At 39.2% G+C, this 27,573-nt stretch overlaps 2 protein-coding genes across 4 annotated transcripts; both read right to left on the reverse strand.

The window, feature by feature from the left end:
* Positions 1-327: 327 nt before the first annotated feature.
* On the reverse strand, positions 328-7,064 carry acp6 (acid phosphatase 6, lysophosphatidic). Of its 2 annotated transcripts, none has more exons than XM_059342291.1 (11): positions 6,918-7,064; positions 5,198-5,423; positions 4,968-5,096; positions 4,082-4,212; positions 3,846-3,925; positions 3,673-3,760; positions 3,370-3,502; positions 2,222-2,322; positions 2,004-2,096; positions 1,744-1,909; positions 328-1,661 (listed from the first exon to the last, which is right to left on the reverse strand). In XM_059342291.1, exons 2-11 carry the CDS (start codon positions 5,414-5,416, stop codon positions 1,527-1,529), a joined length of 1,275 nt encoding a protein of 424 aa, XP_059198274.1. In that variant the 5' UTR covers positions 5,417-5,423; positions 6,918-7,064; the 3' UTR covers positions 328-1,526. The 2 variants fall into 2 exon arrangements, with proteins under 2 accessions (XP_059198274.1, XP_059198275.1); XM_059342292.1 differs by lacking the exon at positions 6,918-7,064 and adding an exon at positions 6,407-6,621.
* Positions 7,065-13,221: 6,157 nt separating this feature from the next.
* On the reverse strand, positions 13,222-25,257 carry gja5a (gap junction protein, alpha 5a). 2 transcript variants are annotated; one of them, XM_059342293.1, is made up of 2 exons: positions 25,031-25,257; positions 13,222-14,999 (listed from the first exon to the last, which is right to left on the reverse strand). In XM_059342293.1, exon 2 carries the CDS (start codon positions 14,959-14,961, stop codon positions 13,810-13,812), a length of 1,152 nt encoding a protein of 383 aa, XP_059198276.1. In that variant the 5' UTR covers positions 14,962-14,999; positions 25,031-25,257; the 3' UTR covers positions 13,222-13,809. The 2 variants fall into 2 exon arrangements, with proteins under 2 accessions (XP_059198276.1, XP_059198277.1); XM_059342294.1 differs by having other exon boundaries at positions 13,222-15,060.
* Between the last annotated feature and the right edge of the window lie 2,316 nt (positions 25,258-27,573).

Raw genomic sequence — 27,573 nt, forward strand, 5'->3', positions numbered from 1 at the left:
GGTCCATGTGGCTCTTGACTATTCACATTCTAGTCAGTTATGTGGACCAGGTGGTGTCTTTGTCCTTCTACACGTCAAACCAGCTCACCAACATTGAGCTAGAACAAAGAGAGCAAGTCATACCGAGAAGCAGCATTTGTCAAGTTGACATTTTATCAGGAAGTGCTTAGTGAGCACTACTTTCAGAGGACACCACACTTCCAAAATAGATGCAAGCATGTTGATGCATTTGAACTCCACTCAACAAGTTGTACTTTACTAACCTGTGTTTTATCTGACTGCTAGGGATAGTACAGAGCCCATTATGTGACAAAAAACGACACTAAACATTGATCAAAATCTTTATTTATGACTCACCAATCCAAACCTTATATTTAAACAGCAGGTCATGTAAAACACCCAGTAATGAGGTTCAGTGTGTTATTGTAAAACATGTTTATGTTTAATGGGCATGTATTCATGCAGACATTCTACTGTGGTCTGACTGAACCAAAAAATCCTCATAAGGCAACCTAATATTTCACTCTTAAAACATGCTGTAGAAGAATAAAGCCATTTCTGCAGAGTCTACATCATTATGAAGACGTTTATCTACACACTAATGTACAATCCCCAACATTAGATACAGTACATGAACTTGTTAGTATTACCCTGAGGAATGAATTGATTAAATGTGAAAGATTTGATTGTGAGCACAACCAAATTGACAGTAACTGCAGCAGCAATCAGATACTGGACTTGGTGCAACATTAGTCAACCTTTAAGATATCCATATTTTATTGTAAGAGTTAATTGCAGCAATGGTTTTAACTTCTAAGCAAAATGCTGATATTCTGTATTTTTCTTTGCAACAAATCACCAAAAGACCAAAATCAACAATCAATGTATCCTTCTCACAAGTATTACAAGTATTATCCGATAGTTATTCCTCTGTGCCCTTCACTATTGTCTAACAACTATTGAACATGCCCAGGATTATATTCTTTTATTGCCACATTTCTATTAATCCATGTCAGGATGTTTTCTCAAATAATTTAGACTAAAAAGTATCGTCATCTCCTTTTATCCATTTATGATGGGACTGTGAGTCAGGACAGACATTGTTAGTTTTATTCTTTGGGCGTTTGTTGTAAATAAGAAAATCATGATGCGTTTATCATTAAACCACACAGATTAAGTACATGCAAGCAGACACCTATGCTCTAAGCATCTGATATCACAAACACTGTATGGCAAAATTATTCTGCACTTGTCAATCTGCCATTATATAACTAATCTATCTTAATTGAGCATTTTACAGTAGGGTTACATGGAGATGAGGTATTACAGAATTAAACGTGATGTAAACTAAATGATTTCCAAAAGAGGCTGTAATCTAGGACTTGTGCGCAAAGTTTCCCATGGTGATGGTGGCTGGATGGACTGAGAAGTGGAAGTGAGGAAAAAAACAAAACATGATGTATAGTGCCTGTTGGAGTGTAAAGTCATAGGTTGCACTGTGTTGATGTGAAGGTTTTTGTGAGACTTCAGGGTTCGGTCGAGCCCTCTGTGCTGTTGCAAAGTGATTGGTAGAGTTCAGAGTTTAGGGAGTATGCTGAGAGGACCTGCTTGAACTCCTCCAGGGGGCAGTAGACTCCACTGCAGCCTGGTATAAGTTGATCCTGCAGGGACACAAGCAAGTCAGATTGAAATACAGTGGGGAAAATGCAACAGCTAATCAAATGAACACACTTTAGCCCCTACCTGGTCAACGTACGACACTTTAACAAAGGACTTGTTGGTCTGCCGGTGTTGGTGCAGCTCCAGAGTGATATCGGCAGCATATGGTGGCCATTTCATGTCAAAAACCCCCATAGCCATCAGACAGGGAATCAAAGTGGTGTCATGTGCAGAGTACAAAAACAACTTCCTGTTTGAGAGAGAGATTTAACAGTTGATCATTTACAGACCAAATGCAATCGAGTTGTGCAAGAAATGGGTGAGTCCATCAAGAGGCGTCCAACCTGTTTGGATTGGATGCGCTGCCCTGTAGTTTCTCCTCGATGTTGGCTAACAATGTGTGCAGCAGTGGTCCCACACACAGCTGCAAGTTCTCACTGGAAAAAAAACGGCACAGAAGAATTGAAGTTGGCATGTTAAACATAAAATTGATAATCAAAAATCAATCCTTTTTTTCTTTCTTTTTTGAAGCCCCTCCTCTGCTGACTTTGTTTAATCTCACCTCTTGCTGGGTTCATATACATGGCAGATCATGTCCACAGCTCTCTGTTCCACTTTACTCCTCCAGGTGTCCAGTACTGATGGGCAGGGCAGGCCGTGTGTCTGGTAATGTGCAGAGACTAGATAGTGAGAATCAGCTTTGCTGTTGAGCAACACAAACATCAAAAAAGGGAAACTTCCAAAACGAGTGAAGATTTGCTCTGTTTTCTGTCATCTTACTGAGATATTATTTCAATTAAGGGTTCAATTGTTCGCTCAAGCTACAAAAATAAGTCCACTCATCAATTAGCTGATCAACAGAAAATAATCGCCAACCATTTTTATAATTGATTAATTGTATAAAGTCGTCTTTCATGCAAACATGGCTGAAAATAGTGTTCCAGTCAAACATGATGTTTTCCTCATATTGCTTAGACCACACAATTAATTGATTTTTCAGAATAATCGTCAGTTTAACGATAACGAAAATAATCGTTAGTTGCAGCCTTACTGTGGGCAACTTCATGTAAATAGGGTGTCAATTTTAAGCCGTTACAGTGAAATTTACCAGTAGCTTTTATTTTCTTCTATTTTCTTTAAGTTCATTATAGATAATTAACTTATGTTAGTCTGAGTGACTTGTAACTGATAACAGATAGATCCAATTTCAAAACATATATTTCAGTATCTGACTTTGGCTAGTTAGGGGGAAAAATATTCAACAAATTCTGAAAAAGCTAATAAAATTCCCTCTTCTTGTTTAGGATGTAGTGGCCCCAGTGTGCATTCTCTTAGTAAAATATTTCTATTTGAACATCTAAAAAAATATATGATAAAATGGGAAAACATTGTTTTCACTCATCTATTAGTGAATTCCTTTCACTTAGTGAATTCCTTTCACTAACTGAATTAGAATGTATTTTGTATATATTTTGATATCTTCAATTACAGCCATAAGTAAATACCATTAATGTATAAACTCTACTCTAAGTCTATTATTTTAGCTTGATAACTTGATGAGCCTTGTTGTGGAGTTTCATCTTGCATAACAAGCAGCTTGCTGGGTTGCTGCCTCGAGCCAGGCCAAGTTTTCATAATAATCGTATGTATTCTGATAGCTTGTGGTGAGACCTAATAAAAGTCATATGAATCATGATGCGGCACTGTCACCTCTCTGGCAACCATGTCGTCCCTAATGAGGATGAAGTCGATGTGCTGGTGAGCAGCGATGCCCAACGCGTCCTGGATGCTCTGCAGGTCTGCTGCAATGTCTGGCAGAGTGGACGACTCTGCCCAGCGGTGGCTGCACAAAACACACAGTGTCAGCCACAAAACACAGACACACCATGACAAGCTGTCAGAGGCATCTCAACTCTGCTCATAATTTTGCACAGCACATTATTCCAGATTCTAGTTCTGGGTAGAGAGTGCATTGGATGTTTGAGGCCTGGTATGCAAATATACTCTACATACCTGGCAAGGAGTCTCAGCAGCTTACATCCATGATAGTTAGGATATAGGATTTCAGATTCTGCCTCCGTTGTTAGAATAGGCACAATTTCTTCAAGTAGGACAGAAAAATTACAGATTAGGTGAGATTCAGAATAGCATAAATAGCATCATGCACATATGGGTTTCTTCCCTACCTTTTTGTTTTTGCTGGAAGAGCCCTGCTACCAGGCACTTGGCAGATTCAATGGTCCTCACAATGTTAGTGGAGCGCACACTAAAAATGGAAAAAAAAAACAGGTCATGGAAGGCAGCCAACTTCAAAATAGTAAAACATTTAGGCTGATATCCTTTGTACTGCCCTTATGAGCACAATGTATCAAAACTGTGGTGTACAGAAAAATGTGTGTTTTTGCTCCCCGTCAACACTTACTAGACCTCAGCTGGACTAAAGGTGGAGCTGAGGAAAGAGCTCTCCTCGATGTATCTCTTCCTCAGCCTCTTGCCCAGCTCATATAGCTGCTGCATGCCCACTGTGGTCAGCTGACCGGGGAACGTGCCACCCTGCCAAGTGCGACAAACAGGATCAGGTTTCACTCACAGATGTGGCCAAACAAACACACACCTGCTAAGGCGTGCAGGAATCCAGAGTGGATGTGGTATAAGGATGGCAGGAGTCCATATTGTGGAATTTAGTCTCCTAAGCTAAATCCTGTCAGTAAACCTCTTTAGCAAAGCAGCGAACTCAGCACAGGAAACTATCATTTCTATGGACACAGTGGCTGGCAAACATATCTCACCGGGAAGCTCTACACACAGTTCAGCAGCGTTAAAGAGAGGAGCTGAATGAATGAACCCGCTTGAATGTCACCTGGAAGGCTTTGTAATGAGTCCTAGTGGCCACTAGAGGGGTGCACACATCTTCACATCTATGACAGACTGGACTATTCCAGTATGTATCCTACACACAGTCTATAAAAGACATTTAATCCAAAATCCCTTGTCATATTTTGATTACACACAAGTGATCGAACACAACAGGACTTGCAGATAAAAGGCACAATGTATCTACTTGTCTCAGTAAGTGTTTAAGGAAACTGTGGCAGCTTGCACAAGGCCCTGGCACAGGAACATCTAAATTGTATGACAGCAGCTTTTGCCAGCTACTACATGTCTAAATGTCTGCCATGAAAATTTACGTCCAATTATCCTCCATCAAAGCTTCTTACCAGGAACCAGCTACACAAGTTGCTGCACGTGAATATTTTTTACATCAGCTCTGTTCTCATCTGACCGCACCACAAAACACACCTACTCACGGTCAGTACGTTTTTCCGATAGCTGTCTTCGACGGGAGCTGGGGGCCTGGGGCCGCCATGAAGATCTGTTACTTCATAGTTGATGTGGGTGTGTGCTGGAGGCTCCAAGAGCGTAGGCACCCATTGGACCTTCGAGGAGAAAAACATGTCCAGACAAATAATTTATTTTGTAACAATACAGCTACAACAAGCACAACAGGAGGTGATGCAATGCTGTTTTTTTTTCTTACCTCCATCACATCAGGTATCGACTTCAGTGGTGTTCGAGCGCCATGTCGGAACAGGACTTGAACCAATTTTAGCTCGTAGGGGGAACTGGGATTTGTGTCAGCAGAGGCGCTATTTGAAGCAACTGGGTCCGGTTCACTCTTTTTCTGAGACCACAGCATTGAACCAAAAGCCACTGACACTGAACCGAAAACACCTGCTTTGGTCCAAAGATACCTCATGGCTGAGCTGTGAACAAAACAGTCACACTGTGTTAGTGTCTAAAATCTATGCACACTGTCCCTTTATATCCACTTCCCTCAACTGTGTAAAGTCACCAGTTACATTTATCACACCATATTTATTCCAGCATTAATTGCACTCCTGCCTTACAGTATACAACTGTTATTGTTACTGTTTTTAGCTGTATGTCTTTTACTGCATATGTACAACTGGAGTAAAATTCTTTCTCTGTGTACTTGGCCAATAGGAGACAAAAAAAACTATTAGTCTGCCTAATGTTATGTAACACAGTGTTGGAACAAACCACAAAAACAATTAGTTTCACAATTAGTCAATCTTTGCCTATAAAATGTCAGAAAATATTGAAAGACTCTCCATCACAACTTTTGAAAGACCAATATGACATGTATTTATATTGGTCTGACTAACACTCCAAAAGCCAATATATATTCAGTTTATGGTCACAGAAGACCACAAACCATACGAACATTTGAGAATAACTTAGCCTTTTTGCTTAACAAAACTACAAAACCGACTCAATCGAAAATCATTTCAGCTAGGGCGAGCCATTCGATTAATCTGCAGATTACTTTGTCAATACGTCTATGAGATGTCACAAAAAACATGAAAAATTCACTCCACAAATTCTTAAATTCAGTTTGCAATTTTAAAAACCAGAGAAAAAGAGCCTTTTCTCACATATGAGGAGCAAGAACCAGATCATTTTGGCCATTTTGACTCGATTTTTTTTTTAAACGATTAATCAATATCTTGCCAACTATTTTTTTGTTGATGCAAATGTTCCGTGTTTTAGGTTCTACTTTCAGCTATACTATGCATCATATAGTTACTAACCTGCATTAGTTAAGACAATTATCCATATGACATTAGAAATCTTAAGGCTGTTACAATTACAAAAATTGTATCGATTCCAGCAAACAGGTGATTAATCAATTTATACTAGGTAGACATTCTTAAACAAAACATACCATTCACGAGAGGTGAGGACTGTGCTAAAATCCTGTGCTGAGCTAAGAAAAACACTAATGCATAGAAAGTCTAAAGTAAGGGAAACCAACGTGGCCTGCAGAAAGTAAAGTGATACAATTTAACTTCCGGTCAGGTCCAGTGACGTCGGTGACGAGGATGCTGCAGTTAACACTAGTACTTCTATTCAAACTTGTGAAATATATTATGTTCACATGAACTAGCCTTGCCATTCAATTCCCATATACTGTGAGATAAGAAGTATTCATGCTGCTGATATCCTGAGCTAGCCAACAAACATTGCTTAATTCGTTTCAACATAAACTCGCAGCAACCTGAAGCACATAAGGAAACACCGCTCGGCAAACAGCTAACGTTAACTCTTTCAAAACTAGCTGATTACAAAACAAGATGATAAGATGAAGTTTGACCTCACAGAGCTACACGCATCATGGCAACGGAGCTCACTGTTGCTAAGCTGTAGCATAGGTTACAAGCTAGCTGGTTACTTACTTTCTAAAAACGAAGTTCTACTGCTTTTATCGTCAGATAACACAACGTTTGGTAAATGATAAATTCACTTGTCATTCGGCAACTCTGGCCACCACTTCAAGCCAAACGACATGTCGGGAACTGTAGGATCTGTAATGCCACTCTACGGTTTAAGTGAAGGTGATAGCTACGAAGGTAAAACTACATTTCCCGGCATTCACAGTACAGCGTGACCTCTTCTTCTTTTTTGGAATAATTTCTGGTACAGGAGAAGCATCCAAGTGTGCTGCTGCCCCCTACACTATGACGGATTCGTAGTAATGCCATATCGTCACCCTGTTAAAATAATCGCCTAACTCATTTTTTTCGAGTTTTGCAGGAAACACAAAAAAAACTATACCAAAACTGTAAAATATGACATTTATTGATCATTTCACACAAAGGATGAAGGATGAAACAAAGGATTGCTTTTGGCAGAGTAATAACACTATGTGTAAATTATGTAACTTAAGAGAAATAAATGACTTAGGCAATTTTTTGAACATGCCTTTGTGACTTAAGCAAGATATGGTAACACTTTATTTTGAAGGTGTCTACATAAGAGTCACACAAGCCTGTCAGAAACATGACATGACAAGTATCATGAGCATTAATGTTACTTTAAAGTGTCATTAATGTTCATGACACATCCCATGTCATGTTTATGACACGCTCATGTCACTCTTATATAGACACCTAAGAGTAAAGTGTTACCAATATTAGTGTCAACAATAAAACACTGATAAACTAAACTGATAACTAAACAATCTCCCTCTAGCTCTTCTTTGCTGGGTTCTTATCTGATGCCTATGAATGTGGCAAATTGTCAAAGAAGTGATTATCTAAAGTAGTGGGGCGGATTAGCTCAATATTTTGCAACAATCGTTCACTTTGTGATAAAAGCATGAAATTTGGTAGATGTGTTGGTGAATATGTTTCGAACAAATCTGGATATTGGGCCACCTCAAAAGCGCCCCCTAGTGGCCGTGGCAGGCATTTGTTATACAAATAAATCAATAATGAATAAAAACTGCCCTTTTAATAATACCAACTGGTGAAGAATTGTATATTGTTGGAAAGCCTGATTAGTCACCTTTACAACGAGGTACAGCTTGTAAGGATCGTGCATTCATGGAATGAGCAACGGGGCTAAACGTGTGGGTAGCACCCCCCAAAAATGTGCATCCCCTGTGTAGTGGGGTGGATTAGCTGAACAATCGTTCATTTTGTGATAAAAGCATCAAATTTGGTACACTCATTGCTGAATACATGTTTAATGAATCTGGATATTGGGCCATCGCAAAAAAAATTCTGATGGCTGTGGCGGCCATTTTTAAAAATGGTCATTTAAAAGCGGCCATTTTTAAAAATGGCCGCCAGTGGTTACTGGCGAGGAATGCTTTGCCTACCCTACAGCTGCTGTTTCATGTTTTCAGCACCACAAATATAATTTAGAGACATGTTAAAGTGACAAAAGCTTTATTACAGTCTAATAGAAAAGAACATTAACTTTGTATAACATTTTATTAGGTCTTGATATTCCCATTCACAGGCTACGGCCTCCTATAGCTATACTGAAAAAATAATTTTCAATATTGTATGATCTGCAACAATAAAAACAAAACACATTTAGACAGAGAAAAAAATCATACATTTTAAAAATTCTACTAGGGTTACTTGTAGCAGGTTACTCTTTCTGGCAAAATCCTTGTACTGAGGTGTGTGACTTAGTCAGGCGGCTTAGCCAAATAAAGGGGACACGCCAGACAAGAGCACCACATTTTTTCCACATACTCTCTATCATTATAGGTTTCAATTTTTAGTAGGAGCCACTTCATCAAGATTGCGGTGATGGCAGCCATATAAAGTTTATGAGAAATGCTATATCTTCCAAGCCACTTAGAAGGTCAATCTTGGTGTCAAAATATACATTTTCTGGGTCCAGGAATCATTTAAAGCTATTGAGAATATCACTAGATGATTATTTTATCAAATTGATATGTTCATTTTCACTCAGACTGGGCAACTCGCTTCAAGTGCTGCAGCAGGGTATCCTGAGTTGAAACTGTTTGGAATCAATGTTCACGGGAGAGTGAGGATTAGCTGCCATGTACACTGCTCAAAAAAATCAAGGGTACACTTTCAACTCATGTCAGATCTTGATCAACAAATTATTTACAGTGACTCATCTAGTGATATTCTCAGTAGCTTTAAATGATTCTTTGACCCAGAAAATGTATATTTTGACACCAAGATTGACCTTCTAGGTGGCTTGGAAGATATATTGGTTCTCATAGACTTATGGCTTATGGCTTATATGGCTGCCGTCTCCTATCTGCAATCTTGATGAAGTGGCTCCTACCAAAAGTTGAAACCTTTGGTGATAGAGAGCATGTGGAAAAATGTTGGTGCTTTTGTCCGGCGTGTCCCCTTTCTTCTCAAATCTGGTCCTAAGCCGCCTGACTAACTGTGATGGAGTTATAAAATACATTTAAAAAAAGAACCACATGGGCAAAGGAGACATTACATATAGTGTGCCTGTGTGTGTGTGTGGAGGGATGTCCACATTCCACAGGACATAATTTAACAGTGTCTTATTAAGCTTTCACACCCAACAGCCACTGATACATGTTCCAAGCTAACTAGCTAGCTTAAGTACCTATTTTTGCTATCTTGCTAATTTACTTTTCCGCCAAGGCCCATGATGATTGTTTTTCTCTTTAGCCTTTATGATGTTCATAGCATATTTTATTCATAATTATAACAGGTGAAATGAAATATTTAGACATACCTTGATGGACAGTTCACTGCACTGCTTGTCCCAGGAAGCAAATGCTAGTCAGCTCATTTGCTAGCTAGCTCGATGGCTAGCCCGATTGTGGTGGGGCAGGAAAAATAACTGAAAGAGTGTCTAACTGGATTTTTGTTAATTTAATATGTGTATTTACATTTTTTAATTTACGTTTGTATATTTAGTTTACATTTTTTAAATATTTTAAGAAATAATTTAAATATTTTTTGTAATTTTAACGAAGAAAATGACTGCTATGGCCACTAGGGGGCGAATTTGCGATGGCCTAATATACAGATTTGTTTGAAACATATCCACCAACACATCCACCAAATTGTGTGCTTCTATCACAAAATAAACAATTCTTGTGATTTATTGAGCTAATCCGCCTCACAGGGGATGCACATTTTTTGGGGGTGCTACCCACGTTTAGCCCCGTTGCTCATTCCATGAATGCACGATCCTTACAAGCTGTACCTCGTTGTAAAGGTGACTAATCAGGCTTTCCAACAATATACAATTCATCACCAGTTGGTATTATTAAAAGGGCAGTTTTTATTCATCATTGATTTATTTGTATAACAAATGCCTGCCACGGCCACTAGGGGGCGCTTTTGAGGTGGCCCAATATCCAGATTTGTTCGAAACATATTCACCAACACATCTACCAAATTTCATGCTTTTATCACAAAGTGAACGATTGTTCAGCTAATCCGCCCCACTAAAGGGTTAAAATCACATGATCTGATCAACTGAGGATGTAGGCGATTTTACCTTAGGTGGCCGGTGTCATGAGGATGTTTTAGGCAAAACCCCCAATGTTGACACAAAATAACTTAGGCGATTATTTTAACAGTGTGATGATATAAAAAGCTGGCAAAGAAAATAAATGAAGAATGAAACATAAATAAGTGAATTCATATATAAGAGAACAAATAAAAGAAAAAATGTTTAAAAATATAAGTATTTAATTTATAATCACATGTATTTTTTGTTAATCTCGAAGAATGTACTTATATGAATTTAATATGTATAAATATATGTATACTAAAATAAAGCAGGATTTGTGTGTGTAGGAATATATACAGAAATAAAAGTGAAAAAAGTATTCAACACAGAATTTAGAAATTACAGTAATATTAAGATGCACACATGATGCACACGAGTGATACCTTATACACTTTTGAAATGTATCCTACCTTTTCTTTTTTATTCATATTTTTCCTCCACTACATTCCAGAAGGACATATTGCAGTTTTTTTTATTGCACTGCATTCATTTTACAGCCATAATCACGTGTTATACTATAGATTAGAATTTACCATGCATATCTTAAGCTTAAAAAAATATGCAGTGTTGCCCAGTATGTAAAAAAGTAGGACATAGCTACCACAGGTCAATGCATCAATAATGATAATCTATTAACACATAGTTATATAAAGAAGAAAGGAAATCATGCAGCTAATACTCAAGTGACATTTTTATTAAGTAAATTATCTGAATACTTCTTCCACCACTGAACAATAAACCCACCTTCCATCTTGAATGTAGATTGATCAACTTTGCAAGCCCAGTGCCCCTTTGGATGCATAAAAGCATCACCTCAGATTTGCCTATGGGTAATGTACAAGAAAAGATTTTATTGAACAGCCTGTGTCATTATGACTACTACTATATATGTCTTATATAGTATAATCTTATATGATGATGAAGTGAGGGTAACTTTGTAGAATTGGATCTGATTTGCAACAAACAAACAAAATGGCAGCATCTACAACAGCTTTCCACTCAGCTTTTGATAGACCAAGTTGGATATTAGCGCTCAGCTTCCTGGCAGAGATGGCGAGACAGTCTTTGTTTGTGTAAATACTGCACATCCTCTCCAGTCTGTCTCCTGCAGGTCCTTTCTGCAGGGAACAGACGCAAGTGGTGATAGATCTGAAAAAGCAGGGAACCCTTTATCTATGTATGCCTTTTTAACATCTCCTCTTCTTTATTTAATTCTCCTTTAAATTGCATTTTTTTTTACATCTACCACTAGGTTTTGATATGCTACAAGTTGGTCTAAATGTAAAAAAAAAAAACCAATAACCTTGGGACACTGTGAAAAAAGCAGAATGCAATTATTACAGTACAAAGAAATTATATTTAATGTTCAAACTGATACACTTTTGATTTTTGTAAATATATACACTCATTCTTTGATGCATTCTTTTTTAATTTTTTATTTGCTTATTATGTTTAACGCAGCATCCCAAAGAATTGGTGTTGTAAATTATTTCTGATTTAGAAACACACACATCTCTATTTGATGAATGCAGAAAGAAAAGAAGTGCTTGAATTAATCACACACCTTTTAGGAAAACACAGTAAATTTTAACAGTTTGTGTTTATTAATTTGTGACAGGTTAGTGATGACATTTATTGCAGAAAGGTCTGTGTGAGAAAACCAAAAAGACTGACAAGATTTCTGTTTTAAATGAATGTTTGCTGATGGAGATATGCAGGATTATACCCCCAGCTGGAGTGGATATTGATTTACAAACTGCTCTCATAAACAACATGTACAATTATTCTGCATAATAAGAACAAGACAATGGAAATGAAATAAAAATACATGTAAAGACATCAACTAAAACATACATTGCATAGGGACAAATTCACTATTTACACAATAGCTCCAGGAGAAAAACTGAAAAAACTTAAGTGCAATGCTGCCACCCAGTGGCCGTATCTCCTCATAACAGCATCCAAGCAGGACCTCCTCCTTTTCTTTTCCCTCAAATCCCTCTCAAAAGGAAAACAGGCTACATTCTTTCATTTTGCACATAGAGGCTCCTGTCAAATGAATACAGTTTTACTCATACTCCTTTCAGATTGTAAAGTGATTATTCTTGAGTTATGTTTTATTTTTGTTGACCTGCAGGTGTAGTGCAATCAAGTCAGTGAGTCAACCGATGGCTTTATCTAAATTTACAGTCTTTAATATGGCTTTTTTGGAAAAATACATATAGAAAACATGTTGTGTGGAAGATATATATTTCCACACTTGTTAAGGCACTTTACCTTGATCATTGCATAAAAACATCCAATTTATATAATGGCAAGCTTCACAGTTTATTGCATATTAAGTCCCTGTTTTCATGCATCTCAATTTCTTTTGCAATTTTTAAACAGTTGGTTCTGTTATTTAAAGCTGCAATGTGTAAAATATGGAGAGAACTTTAGTTTATGTATCTATGTATTGTTTTGCAGAGATATCTACGGAAATGAGCATGCTAACCAGCTAGCTCCAGTCCTTCCTGTCTTGTAATATCACTTATAGCCACTGTAGCGTACAGTCTGCCCTCAGAGAGGACGAAGCAGTTAAAGCTGCAACACTGTTAGCAGTATAGTAGTTAGTAGCTTTACACCTAGAAAAAAGAAGTAAAAGTAAGACCTACTTTGAACTAATCAATCTACTTAGAACTGTATGTGATCTTAAATTGTGTCATACACAGGGTGAAATGCTGCACCCTATTGTTTTGGAGTGTGTTGCCACGAATTACACATTGCCCCTTTAAAGTAACAACCATTAATCAAATGAATAGATTTATGTCCATTTTAATTTGCTTTTTTAAGAAATGGTTTTCCGAAGTCATCTCACACCTTTATTCTCACTGAATAATATCTTTACCTCTCTTAGTTTTTGGCTTAAACGGTTTAACGAAAACATAATGTGCAATAGTCAGGTTTCACACCTGTTACCCTGTTCTCATCTCAAAATTATTTTTCTTTTGCAGTTTGGTTGTCAGTCGAGCTCTGGGACAGATTGGTTCACAAACACTATCTGCTAACAAAGCTCACACACTTCAAGTTCACATGGTCCACTCCACACATCTCAGTGTCTCGTTCCAAAGTTGCATTTATACCATTTCCTAGGCTGTGGTCAAGTTTTCGGCTTCAATGCCGTTTTGCATAAAAAGCCTCACGCTCCGACACCATCACTCAGTTATGACAGTCAAACTACTTTTTGTGCCTTTCTGTCCCTTCACCCTGGTTTTGAAGGCCTGCCCCACTTTGTCAGCCACTTTTTCTGGTTGTCTATACTGCCAGGTCACCCTGGCGAGCCCTGCTGCTGCTCCCACTGGTCTTGCTCAGGCGGCGTTTGTCCTTCATGAAGCCAGAGTGCAGCAGAGGCGACGGGGCGCAGCTGTTGGGCAGCTCTGTGGCCGCTTGGTCGTATCTCATCCTCAGGAAGTCTTCATCGTCCTCCAGGTTGTCACAGCTGTGATGCCGCTCGGTGGCCAGGTTAACCGAGTTCTGCTGCAGCGCCATCCTGTTGTTGAAGGGATGAGAGGCCATAGAAGTCATGGCGTTCATGGAGCTCGGGGCTGCCAGGCACTGGTTGAAGTCAGGCGGTGGGGTGCAAGAGGCCGAGGGGCGAGGCGGGGTGCTGGGCTCCAAGGCTGCAGACACGGCCACTGTCACAGCTTTGTTTTCACTCTTCTGCGCCGCCCTGTTGCGTAAACACCTCCTGGCGCTTTTCCAGCCGAGGTGGTAGAGCTCCAACACAGAGAGCAGCAGAGACACACCAGCCACCACCAGCATGAAGATGATGAAGACGTTCTTCTCTGTGGGCCGGGACATGTAGCAGTTGACGGGGTTGGGGCAGGGCCAGGACTTGCACAGGTACAGCGCCCTGAGGAACACCCCATAGATCATGTACTGCACCACTATAAATGTCACCTCCATCACTGTTCGGATCAAGATGCTCAGGATGTAAGTCTGCAGCAGTGCTCCTTTCAGGCGAATGCGGCCAGCACCATCGGACGACATAAATTTTCCGCTCTCCTTCTGCTGGAGGTACTCCTTCTCCCCCTCCAGGTCTCCTCCACCTTCTCCTCTCTCCTCCCTTTCCTCCTGCTCCTTCTTCCGCAGCTTTTCCTCCCTGCGCACAATGTGCATGGCGTGGCCCATGTAGATTAAGGATGGCGTGGAGACAAACACAATCTGTAGCACCCAGTAGCGGATGTGGGCAATGGGGAAGGCGCTGTCATAACACACGTTGGTGCAACCGGGCTGCTGAGTGTCGCACAGGAAATCGCTCTGCTCGTCACCCCAGGAGGACTCAGCTGCCGTGCCCAACACCAGGATGCGAAAGATGAAGAGGACGGTGAGCCAGACCTTCCCAACCGAGGTGGAGTGTTCCTGGACCTCCTCTAGGAAATTCCCCAGGAGACTCCAGTCCCCCATCACTGCTCACAGGCCGGAAACACACCTGAGAACAAAGACTGGACAGGAAGGAGAGAAAGTGTGAGAAGAGGGTGCACTAGAGGTGACAAGGTGAAGTCACTGAGGTCGAGGATGGACAGAGCAGAGAGGAGGAGAGAAAGGAGCAGAGAGAAATACAGAAAATGTAAAGACAGTGGGGATTTACCCGGAAAGCAAGCTGAAGTTGCTTGTTATTATTCAGGTGGAAGAACATGACTGGCAAATCTTATCTTTCTTAAAACGATGAAAGTAGAGCATGAAGTTAAGGAATATTTCATAATTAATTAAATGCCTATATTAAATCAATCTGATGCTTTAAAGGCCCTGAGACATAGTTATTTGGCTGAACAGATCAGATACAGATAGTGATGTCTCTGTACACCTCAAATAGACAGATAGGTCCTCTATATATCCCTGCAGATGAAATGACCTGGGTGTGTGTGGCTTCATGTGCATAAAAATAGCTCCTCTGCTTGTGAATTGCTTGAGGACTGGACACCATGGCATGAGAACAACCGCTTTCCCATGAAAGAGAGAAATAGACAGAGAGAGAGGGGAAGTCAGAGGAGTCATGTAAACGTAAATAATGAGGTTGTTTTAAGAAAAATGACTCAATATTATATTATGTGTGTTTACATTCCACATATCCAACCCCAGAATTATACATGGCAGACAGACAGAGAGGGTAACCACCACAGGGCAAGTCAAAGCTAGGAGACTTTGTCCTTTTAATGCTGTGACCTGGTCCGGGCTGCGTGGCCTCTATCTATCTTGCCTGTGGAGCATCAGCAGCAGATTTCACTCAAAACGACAGAACAGCAGCTTCTGATGTCTGCTGTCCTCTCTGCGATGATGAAAACCTCCTACACGATGCAATCTGGATCTATATCAAGCTGTCAGTCAGATACCATTCATCCAGAGTGTGCGTGCTTTCACCTGCAGCATTAGTGAGAGTTTGGGTAAGACCCAAACATGGCAGGGACAGGCTGGCGAGTCTCAGCCAAGAATGACCCTATAAGGCAGTTCACTAGACAGCTTTATGGGTGCAATAACTGACCCCCATCATTGAGAGGTTAAAAAAACCCCCATCAAACTCCATTGAGGGGTGACCTCCGACATCTTAATGCACTATGTACCTTTTTCCGACTGCCAGCTTTTACTACGCAATTAGACATCAAAGACAGATGAGCTGTACCATACTGTAAAATAGGGCTGAAAGTAACAGTTTGACAGCTTTTTCCAACACGTCACACACGTGAAGTTACTGCCCTACTTGGCAAGGTCATAGAAAACATAGTATACATTCCTCAAAAGCTGTGTGTAAAGAAAGGCTTTTATTTTAAGTGCGTGCCAGGTCGGATATACATTAGTATCTCTATAATCACAAGTGTGTGAAAAAAGCCAAACAGGGACTTAATATTCTCTCTTACCACTTCTCGTCTCCCTCCAAGTGTTATCCATGAGCAGTTGCTTCCATAATAAGTTATTCCCATTGCATAGTCCTCTGTGCAGGGCTTTGACTTGTCTGGCTGACAATGACAGTAGTTATGTGTGAGAGAGTGATGGTCTAAATGACCCTCAGCCTGTCTCTCCCCCTCCCTCAGTGTCTCTATGAAGTATATATATGGCAATAAGATGGAGAATCAGAGCGTTGTGCTCTTTATCTGTGAAGCATGGAGAGGCGGGAAATAAAACACCCTCATCAGATCGTGTGAGAGAGGAAATGTTCGGATACACTGATGCATAGCACAGGAAAGTTTGTGGTCTGACTCTTGTTTTCCAGCATGCACATAATACCAACTAACGTCACACTGGTCACAAGTTGGAGACCAGTTGGACTGTGAGTTAGTGAAGCGAGTCCTCGTCCTGCTCAGGGATCTGGCTCAAAGCCCTCCTTAAATAAAGCTGATTATCTTTACTGGAAGTAAATCACAAACAGGCAGAGAGCTGGAGGAGGAGGAGGAAGGGAGTGAGAGTCCAGCCAGCACAATAGCAGGAGGTACACATTACAGAGCAGCCATGTTCTTATCAGCTAACACTGACAACAGACTTTCCTCACCTGTGCAGACCATGCTAACAAGACATCTCCCCCTGGACTCATTCAGAGTTAACCTTTGTGATAGTGTCCCATTATTTTCAATAATGACATGCTGCTAAATGTTTTGCACCAGATGGAGAATACAGTCAAGCAATGAGATCTAGAAGGGAGACAACAAAGCTACTTTTGTAAAGTTTTTTTTTTTTTTTTTCCATTTGTTGTTCAATTCAGTTCAGTTCAGTTCAATTCAATTCAATTCAATTCAATTCAATTCAATTCAATTTAATTTAATTTAATTTAATTTAATTTAATTTAATTTAATTTAATTTAATTCAATTTAATTTAACTCAACTCAACTCAACTCACCTCAACTCCTTTCGATTCGATTCAGTTCAGTTCAATAGGCTTTATTATATGACCTGTTGCCCTGATTACAATTACAAACTAGGACTGCAAGCATTACTGAACGGGCCCTTGCAGTACACGCGTGTCGGGGCATGCTGCCGTCGGGGTGTGTGCGTTACAGGGGCCAGTCTATACCACCCCTATGAATTTCATTGCCTTAAGTGTTATAGTGTGGCCACGGTACCAAATATGAAATTAGACTGCCACCACAGTGCCACCTAGGGGCCGATCAATAAAACCTTAAAGGGTTATCCTCAGGAGGGCATTGACAATAATTGTACCAAGTTTTGTATAATAATGCACAAACTATCCCTTTAATCCTCATACAGTGTCTGAAGGAGGACTCTTAACTGATATGTATAAGTTAGAAGAGGCAGGTAGCAATGGTGGAAAGTAACTATGTACATTTACTCAAGTACTGGACTTAAAGTACAATTTTGAGGTACCTTTATGTACATTTTATGTAACTTTATACTTTATACTTTAACTTTATACTCCACTACATTTTGAGGCAAATATTGTACTTTTTACTCCTGTACATTTAGCTGACAGCTTTAATTACTTTTCAGATCAAGATTTAAAATGAAAAACATGATAGATTTAAAATTATTACCCATTTTTATAAATGAAACCACTTAAAAGTTTATTATGTAGTTAAAATGAGCGGAGTGGAGTCATTTCACAGTGTGGTATTAGTACTTTTACTGAAGTAAAGGATCTGAATACTTCGCAGAAGCGCAAAAGGCCGCGCATGCGCATTGTGCAGAAAAATAAAAATAAAAAAATAATAAAAAAATAAAATAAAAAAATAAAAAATAAATAAAAATAAAAAGTTTTTAAAAAAAAGTTTAAAAAAGTCACACAAAAAAAGTCAAAAAAAGAAAAAAAAAGAGGTGTGACTTATATTTAAGTCTTTAAGTTTCATGAGTTTTGGGGTATGTTCAGGCAGTGAAAAATGCGATCATTTGGGACAAAGAATAAAAATAAAGAATCATTTGAAATACAATAGGGACCTCGCAGGTCTTTGCCTGCTCGGGCCCTAATTACAATAAATGAAATTGAAAAAAAAAATCAATCAATAAATATTCCTTGAGTGGTAAAATATGAAAATTTGAAAACAGTAAGGCTTTACTGACCTGACACTGGTGTATCGAAATAACAATCAGAAACCTTTTAGGAGATATACCACTATGTTTAAATATTTAGTTACAGGTAAAAGTCCTATATTCAGAAATTTAGTAAAGTAAACATGTAAAAGAGGGAAACAAGAATGTTTAAACCAAATTTCAAAGGCCCATCTCTCTAAAAGTGGAATATTTCTCTCAAAACCACATGCTATCCTCATGTTAGGACTGTATTGAAATTTAGGAAATCACCACGAGGATTAATCCTCTGGGCACTACTAATATAAAAAAAAAATTTCATGGCAATCCATCCTCCAAGTGCTGAGATATGTTAGTCCAGACCAACGTGGTGGACCGAGGAATGCTGCTTTGCTAAAGGCTAAAAATCATAATCTAGAAAATAAATTTGCACCCAAACTAGCAACTCCAGCTGTCAAATAATTTTAGTTGGGAGTATGTCAAAAAAATGATTTCTCAAATGTAGAAGTACAAACTGATATAAAGTAGACATTTTCATGTAAAGTAATTAAACACTTTATTCTTGCTATGACGAATAATGTCTGTTAACATTCGTAAACATGCAAACATACACAAACACAAGTAGACGGCGTGTTATTCAGATCAGCTGGTGAAAAACTGCGGTCTCTGTCTCCTTTCCTTGACTGCCTCTTCCTGTTCTCAGAGGAAACAATCTTAAACAATATGATTTCCGAAAGACAAAAGGAACAAGGTATTAAGAGGAGTGGGAGGAAGGGGTGGCAGAAAGGTTACAGCCGAGCTGTTTCAGTGACTTTCTCCGCAATAAAAGCAACTTTTTGCTTTCGTCTGTCTATCACACCTGCACTCCTGTGGGCCCTCTGGCAATAACCATGGATTTACTGGGACACATTGTGCCCTTTGCTGGGCCGTCTGGTTTGCCTGTATACCGTCATGGCTGTCATATTTGTTTATAATCTCTGTGGCAGAGTAATGGACAATCTGGTTAGAAGGTATTCAAAACGATGAACTGCGCAAATGGGGTATTATGCACCTCTGAGTTATTTCTCTTTGACGTTATATCTTAGTCTTTGTGTGTGTGTGTGTGTGTGTGTGTGTGTGTGTGTGTGTGTGTGTGTGTGTGTGTGTATTTCCTGCACTGAGGAAGTGTTGGTGAGTTCCATGGAAACACAGTGTAAGTGTCTGAGATAATAATAAACTAAACAAGAAAGTATCCTCTGAATGAACTGTAGCCAAGAACCACAGTCATTTCACCACTTCAACTCAAAATTAAACCGGGCTAACTAAACCCGGCTGTATTAAAGTCTCCTGTTCTTTCAGAATACTGGAAAGGGAACAACAAAACAAACATTTAAGTGTATGTTTTAATATATTTGCTAGAGTTCACCTACATTCACTAAAAGTTAGCGTTCTATTGCAGAACGTAGGTCTGCAAGTGTAACCCAAACCCTCGTCATCACATGCATCGTTAGAAAGCTCCCACTCTTCTGCACAATATTAAGTGTTTAACATGTTCTATATTGTTGTTGCTGTGTATTAGAGCCATTATTTTGTCTTCAAATAGTCATTTACATTAAGAATGTATGAAATCTTGAAAAGGTCGTTTTGTCAAAATGAGTTGTTTTTTTTTATCATCCTCTGAGCTATAAATCTAAACTTCAGCTACACTTACAGATGCCAGACTTACCCATTTTTATTAACTATTAACTATATTCTGAAAGTTTTGTTCAAATGGGTTTGTCTATATATCATTCATACCCTGATTTATATAACAATTAGATTTTTTAAATGGCTTTTGACAGTATTTTTTGATTTATAAAATGATGAAAGGAGATATCCCAATTTCCTTTTGTAAATAACTTGAAATCTAAGACATCAACAACATAAAACCTTAACTTTGAATGCAATGTTCAGATTTATGTCCTGAAAATACATATGCAAATGAGTGCATATTTCATGTGTTAACACATTATTTGCATATCTAAAAGTAACATTTCAGAAAACTTGAAATGCAAAAAAAAATAGTCTTAATGTAAATAACAAACTGGGGAAGTGTCATGGAGATATCTATAAGTTTTAAAAAAAACAACCCTATTCACCTGTAGTGTCTCCCCTTAAATGTGAAGTCAGATGTGCACTGACAGTAACAGTCTGGAGAGCAGCCAGGCAGCTCAGAGGAGAGAAATAGCAGCTATTAAACTGCATCATTGCGAAGTGACGGCTGCTGCTGTGACTCGCTGTGGAGCAACAGGAATATATGCTGTGTATTTTCTCTTCCCCGCAACACAACAATAAATCCTCCGTGTGTTGGAGCCTCAGTGTTGCCTTAGAGGGCAGTGACTCTGCTTGGGACTGTGGCAGCACCTCAGGCTGGAAAAAACCCTGGATGGAAGTTTTATAGAATGATTAAGCTATGTTTTTATTGCTTTAAGGTGGCAAATGGGGCAGATTTATGCTCCAATAAAATCACTAGGAATAATCTTTGATTGAGTCATAATCAGAGTGCAGAGATATAGAAAGAAACACACTTTTGGACCCAAATTAAAAGCTTATTTCTCTTGTCTAGTTGGGTTGATGGGTTTTAAAAGCCTGCAGTGCATCCACAGGCCAGGAACAACAGGGGGCAGGGTTGATTTAAACATTCCTTTAGTGATCTGCACCTTTCAGCACTAAGCCGTGTTTGACAGACTCTGGATCCTCATAGAGGACCAGGATACACTGCCTGCTCTGCACCGTACTCATAAACACACAGGCAATTACATGGTGGGGTATACATCTCTTGGCCTGCTTCCCTTTAATGGGGCTGTTTAATGTTTAGTCTAACATCAGTGGAGGAAAAAAGTATTTACACAGCGTTTTACATTAAACTCAATAGTGTTTAGTGTGTGTCTGAAGTCCATTTTTCAGTACACACCAGCTTAAAAACCACATTACCTGACAAACTAATTCATCATTTTCATTAGAAAGTATAACACAGTAAGAAAACTCATATATTGTATTTTTAAAAAAATTATGTATTTGACATAGTCTAGAGGGACAAATTTGACCACACAGGCTCACACTGGAGGGGCCCGAAGTCAGATACTAAAAAAATTGTGCAGAGCCTAATTTGGCCGGGTGGCCTCAGAGGATTCTGGTGTGAGATAACTTTGTAACTACACAGTCCTTCTATTTGTTCTAGATCAGGAAAAAAATTATATATATATATATATATATATATATATATATATATATATATATATATATATATATATATATATATATATATATATATATATAATATTTGTATTTTATCAATTTTTTAAAAAATGTCCTTATGTTCTGGTTTACTACTTTATTTATTTTAAATATAAGTAAAACCATCCATTAAGGTTTTATTGCATCTACGCTGAATTTTCAAGAAAAAACTTATTTGGCTACACTAAAAAGACAAAAAAAATACATATAATAATGCTTTTCCATCTCAACAGTAACTGCTGAGAAAAAGAAAACTTAACTAGCATATCTTATTGGATGCATTTTATTTGCTTTAACCCAAAACTCTGGAGAAACATTCACGATCATTGTTGCGCTTTGTATCAAGTTGGATGGACTATAATTAGAGCTGCAATGATTATTCGTCTAATCGGTTACTCTATAGACAGAAAAATAATCTCTGATTCTATTGATAATCGATTCATTCTCAAAGTAAGTTTTAAAAATTCAGAAAATGTCAGTCTCTCACATTTGGAGATCCATTTCAGTTTTATATCATGTTGACACTGAACCAACTGTTGTTGGATTGACAAACAAGACCTTTAAAGAGCTACGATGGACATTTAATGGGCCAAAAACTACTACTGCAGCACTAACTAAATTGAAGAATCACATTATGATAATCATCTTTAACTCTTATTAGAAAGCTTATTAAACTATCTTACTTCTTTTTTTTCATTCTAGCTCTTCTTCTGCAATAGCTGATAACTACCTGACTTTAGATATTCAATATATGATATGTATATATGTATGTATATATGTATGTATTGGCTTTGGGCATTATGCACCTTTTAAATGGCTAAAGCGGTTAATTTCTTATGGAAATACTAAACCTGTTTCTTCTTTGACTGATAGCTTGTATACTGGTTGTCTGATATCGATATCTTGACAAAGAGACTCTTTGATAGAGTAATGTCACCAAATTAACCCACAAACAAAAAGCCCCTGTTTGCAGCTCTATAACCAAAACATCTTTGCTGGTAACAGTTCACTTTGCAGTGTTGTGACAGCTCAGCAATGTTTCAGTGGAACAGACACAGCGGAGCACGAGGAAAATGTCAAACCAGCCACACAACTGCTCTGTGCTAACACATTTATACACAGGTTGCATCAGTCTGAGCTGCATACAGGATGCCAAACATACCGAGGCAGCAGTTATTCGGCTCAGCGATTGTTATTTTTACTCTCTGGGTGATTGAACCGGTTTCACAAGGTTATTAAGGGTATAATGGAGTGATTAATGGAAATGAATTAGGTGCATTTGTTTCACTGGCTTTTAAACTTGAACTTTGACACGTGTGGAGGGTTTAATCCCAATGTGCACTGCTGCAGCTGCTTAGCTACGGGACTGCAGTGGCGGCGTGCCGATCTCCCAAATGTGTGCCGGGATTATGATCAAGGATGAGCATGTTTAAGTTTAGCATGGTTGGAGTGGTGGAGGGGTGAGTTTGGGATAGTGTGACCTACAATGTGAATCAGATGCAGGACCAGGGGGAGAATACATGTGAGTCACCTGTTGCCACTGCTTACAGGCCGGCGTGGCTCCTGGCTGCCATATATCAGTCACACAAGCAGAAGCCGGCGGGCCGGTGTGCTGCCTGCTACCTTACATGGCTGTCTGGCTCTTCATCTGCCCACTACTGTACACAGACCCACAGCCCTGTTATGATCCATTGTTTAGCTGCATATGGCATTACACTGGAGCCATCACGCCAGACAGCTGCAAGGTGTTTCAGTGAGGAAAAGTCTGTCTGACTAACTCACTCCCAAGTGGAATTCCTGGATAGCAGCTATTTCTGTGTGGTGACAGATTAAATGTGCATCTTACTTTTTATCTCTTTTTATGTTGAAGACTATCTTCATAGTCAGTGCTGTAAATTTATTCTTGGCAGTGGACACAATATCATTTGACTAGTGAGCCTGTAATCTTTATCTCTTGCTGTGAGGCATCTTTATTCAACTCTCACTAGCTGTTTGTTCAATGTGATTCCACTGAAATGTCTTTTATGACTATGCTTGGAGTTGGGAGTCGCACTAATGTCACAGTGCTGTTTAATTTAGGTCCAAACAGAAAAACACTGGCATGGACTCAATACAAAGAAGCTAAAGTTACTTTGTGAGGACTCATTGAAGACAATTAACTTATTATAATATTATCTACAGCTATATTATCTGTCTAATCTGATATATCTGTTTTCTGAAAAAGATATATATATATATATATATATATATATATATATATATATATATATATATATATATATATATATAATTAGGTACTGTACATTTCTGAGGTACTTTTTTGTTACTTTTTGTTACTTTTCAGACCTCTGAATTCCAGGGGTAAATATAGTGCTTTTAATGATATTACATTTATATAATAGCTATAAATACGTGTTATTTTTCAGATTAATATGTTAAAAACCTATAAGAGCATATACTAAATTACACATTGCTACCACTGCAGAGTAAATAAAACCACCCAATAGTATAAAACAGGTTAAATTAGCTCAACCACAACCAGCTGGGTGAATAAAATGCTTCTTACATGTATAATTATCAATAATCAATCAATAATACAATGGTTTAACATATAATAATTTCACTTACCAAGGCCATATTACCTGTATACTTAAAGTCCTTATTGCTTATAATACTTCTTTAACATTTTGATTGCAATACTTTGACACTTTATGTAAACAATCCGAATCATCCACTGTTTTTTAGACTTAAAAATCAAAAGATTGCATCAGACTTGTGGCTTTGAACCCCCAAATGTAAATTTAATTTACGCTATTTCAATTGATTTAAACATTTTCTCAGTTCAGATTTATGAACAGCAGTATGAGCAGCTTCTGCCCCTGAGACACCACAGTGGTAACAACTCCTCCAAGTGTCGGTACACATTGCTGGTGGCTCTGTGATTTAAGATCTCCAGTGCTGCAGTTTGTTTGAATATATTTGTCTCTTTATGAGAGTAATGAGCAGAGAGGAGGTAGAGAGAGACAGAAAGATTGGCTGAAAGGAGTGAGAGCGAGCAGGGACACAGCTGTACCTGCCGAGGAGGACAGGGACTCTATCACCCACAAGGCGTCTCAGTCCATCGTGCCAGGACCAGCTCTCTCTTATAGAGCCAAGAGTCCAGCACTGTAGTTTAGTAGTAGGATGCTGTCAGTGTTTAAATATCTGCATCCTTCTTTTACCTAGGTTATGTAATAACTTGATGGTTTACCTGCTTTTCTGCTGTACGAAAGCTGTCTGGAAGTGCCGGCTTTCCTATCTGTCCCCTGATGAGACGTCTTTTAACTCAGTGGACAGCTGGCAGGTGATGATGTAGAGATGAACAGATGACCACAGGCTCGATGTGATAGTTGGCTGTCACCTTCTTCTTTTTTCTGACTGTCAACAGGACCTGGCTCTCAAGGATGTCATCCAAGCTCAGCGTCGCCCCAGCACCAAACTGTTAGTCCACACAGGGGGCACGAGAAGAAAAGCAGGGGCATCACAAGAGTGTTTCCCTCCACGGCCCTCCCTTCTGTCTCTCCTCCTCCATCTCCTCCTCTTCCTCCCCCCCTTTTTCTTACATCCCTGGTGCTCTATTTTCTGCTGGGAAGCATTCTTCGGGAGGGGAAGTGGAATTGTTTTCTGGGATCAATGGCAATTCCGCTCAGAGTAAACTTCCAGAGTGCTCTTATTTACTGTATGGTCCTTCAGGTTTACAGCTCTGTTGTCTGTGCTGTGTTTCTAATGCAAGATATAAAGAAAAAGTTTGCAAAATCCTGATGCATTTCTCTGTTTTGGACTGTTTATTGTGAGTACAAGCAGACAGATAAAAGAATGGACTAACTGTGTAATTGTAGTTTTTTGGAGACTGAAAATAAACCCGAATGGGGATTTCCAGAAGTAATAAAAACACAGTCATAGTCAGAAACAGTCATCATATCAGGCATTACCTTAAAAGCTTTGGTGGAAATGTCGTCCCTGCTTTTGCCTTGCCGCTCATTTCTCTGGCCCTTTAAAAACTATTAAAAACCAGCCAACAAAATGACGTGCTGAAATTTGGGGTGCAAACAAAAAGTCACAGACAAAATTCAGACAAAAAGCTCATCCTCCTCCTGTTTTTCTCGTCTGCCATATGAGATGTAAGTTTGAACCCAGGACAGTCTCTCTGATGTGCAGCCTGCCTGCAGATACATGCTACATTATATAATGGGTATCTTTTAGGTCTGATTTCTCCTTGCTGGAGGGCCAACGTGCATTCAAATGGCTGTAATTATGTGGCGAGGGCACACGGTACATATGAGCACTCGCTCACAGACAGACAGTTCTACTGTATCTTCACTAACGATGGAACTTTAGTGCTATGTTTGCATCGTTCTTTGATTCGGCAAAGGTGTGTCAAATTCCGTCTCTGGATTATCTTCCTGTTAAACTTTAAAGGAATAGTCCAACAATCTGGAAAAAAATGCTAAAAAAATGATGCTAATCTCATGTTTGTCTGGTGAATGTGAAGATACCACCATAAACTGCTAGCTTAGCTTAGTTTAGCTTAGCTTAGCACTAAGACTGAAAGTAATCAAAAGATCTTCACCCCCAAAAAACAGCCACAAAGTTTGTCTGTGCAAGCAGCGTTTCCGCCCTATTTGTTGTTTGGCTAAGCTAAACTAAGCTAAGCAGCTTCTGGCAGTAAATTCACATGTAGCTAATCATGAGAGAATGGTGATATTCTTCTCATTTTACTCTCAGCATGACAGTGAATAGGGTTATTTCCCAAAATGAAGCCAATAACTATTCCTTTAATGATGACGTCCTTTCAGTGAACAGAGAATTGTTACTTCAGTGCAATCAAAGATACCCCTCATTCTCGCTCTTTGCTTAATTTTCTTCCCCCGGCTGCTGCCATGGCTTAATCGGGGACATGAATAGTTAAATTCTCCTCTCCAACAACTGTGCCTTTGACAAAGGGGTAGAGAAACTGGTTTAGCATGTATAAATAGCAGAAAACACCAAACTTACCAGGATCTCATGACACAGCCCTGCCAGATTTCTGGCCAGGAGCTGTGAGCCATCATCTCATTTTTGGATCTCTGGTCTTTATTGCTCCTACAAGACAAAACAAAGGCTCTTTGTAAAGTCTGTACCATGGCGGCTACATGAACATGGACTTACACTAAAACACCTTCTTTTCCTCAAGCATCTTAAAAAGGTCGACAGTCGTCGGTAAGAATTGCCTGTGATTTCCGAGTTTCCTTAAACAAAAGCCCATGGAGCACCTCACATCCCCTCAGGCCTCAGTCAGCGACACCACTTAATGGAGTGTTTGAAGGGATGGAAAAGCTGTTGCTAATTCCTAATTAGGCAGCCTTCCTCAGTTAAAAGTCTTCTGTGACATTTCCATTGTGCTGCTCATCAGGATGGATTTAAAAAGCGGAACTCCATTCACACAGAATAACAGCATGAAGTGATTTACAACAAAGAAGTGATGTTCCACAACTTCACTTAATCTCATCATTTACAGCTTCTCTGCGGTGCCAGGATGAGGTCTGAATGTGTGTGTGTTACGGAGAGATCAAGAGCAAGAGGAGGCAGACAACAACGAGTGTATGTGTACTTGAGTGTTTGATGGAAAAAGCCCTGACTGCCAGGATGCATCAGTGTAACCCACCCCACCCACCCACCAGCCTGACCCCTGCCTGCTATTCTGCATTTCAGCCCTGCCTCACCCGCGTCCGAGGGAAGCCATGCCCAATGGACATGTGCTCCTGAACACAAACT

The sequence above is a fragment of the Centropristis striata genome, chromosome 10 (assembly GCF_030273125.1).
Source record: "Centropristis striata isolate RG_2023a ecotype Rhode Island chromosome 10, C.striata_1.0, whole genome shotgun sequence".
NCBI classification, from domain to species: Eukaryota; Metazoa; Chordata; class Actinopteri; order Perciformes; family Serranidae; genus Centropristis; species Centropristis striata.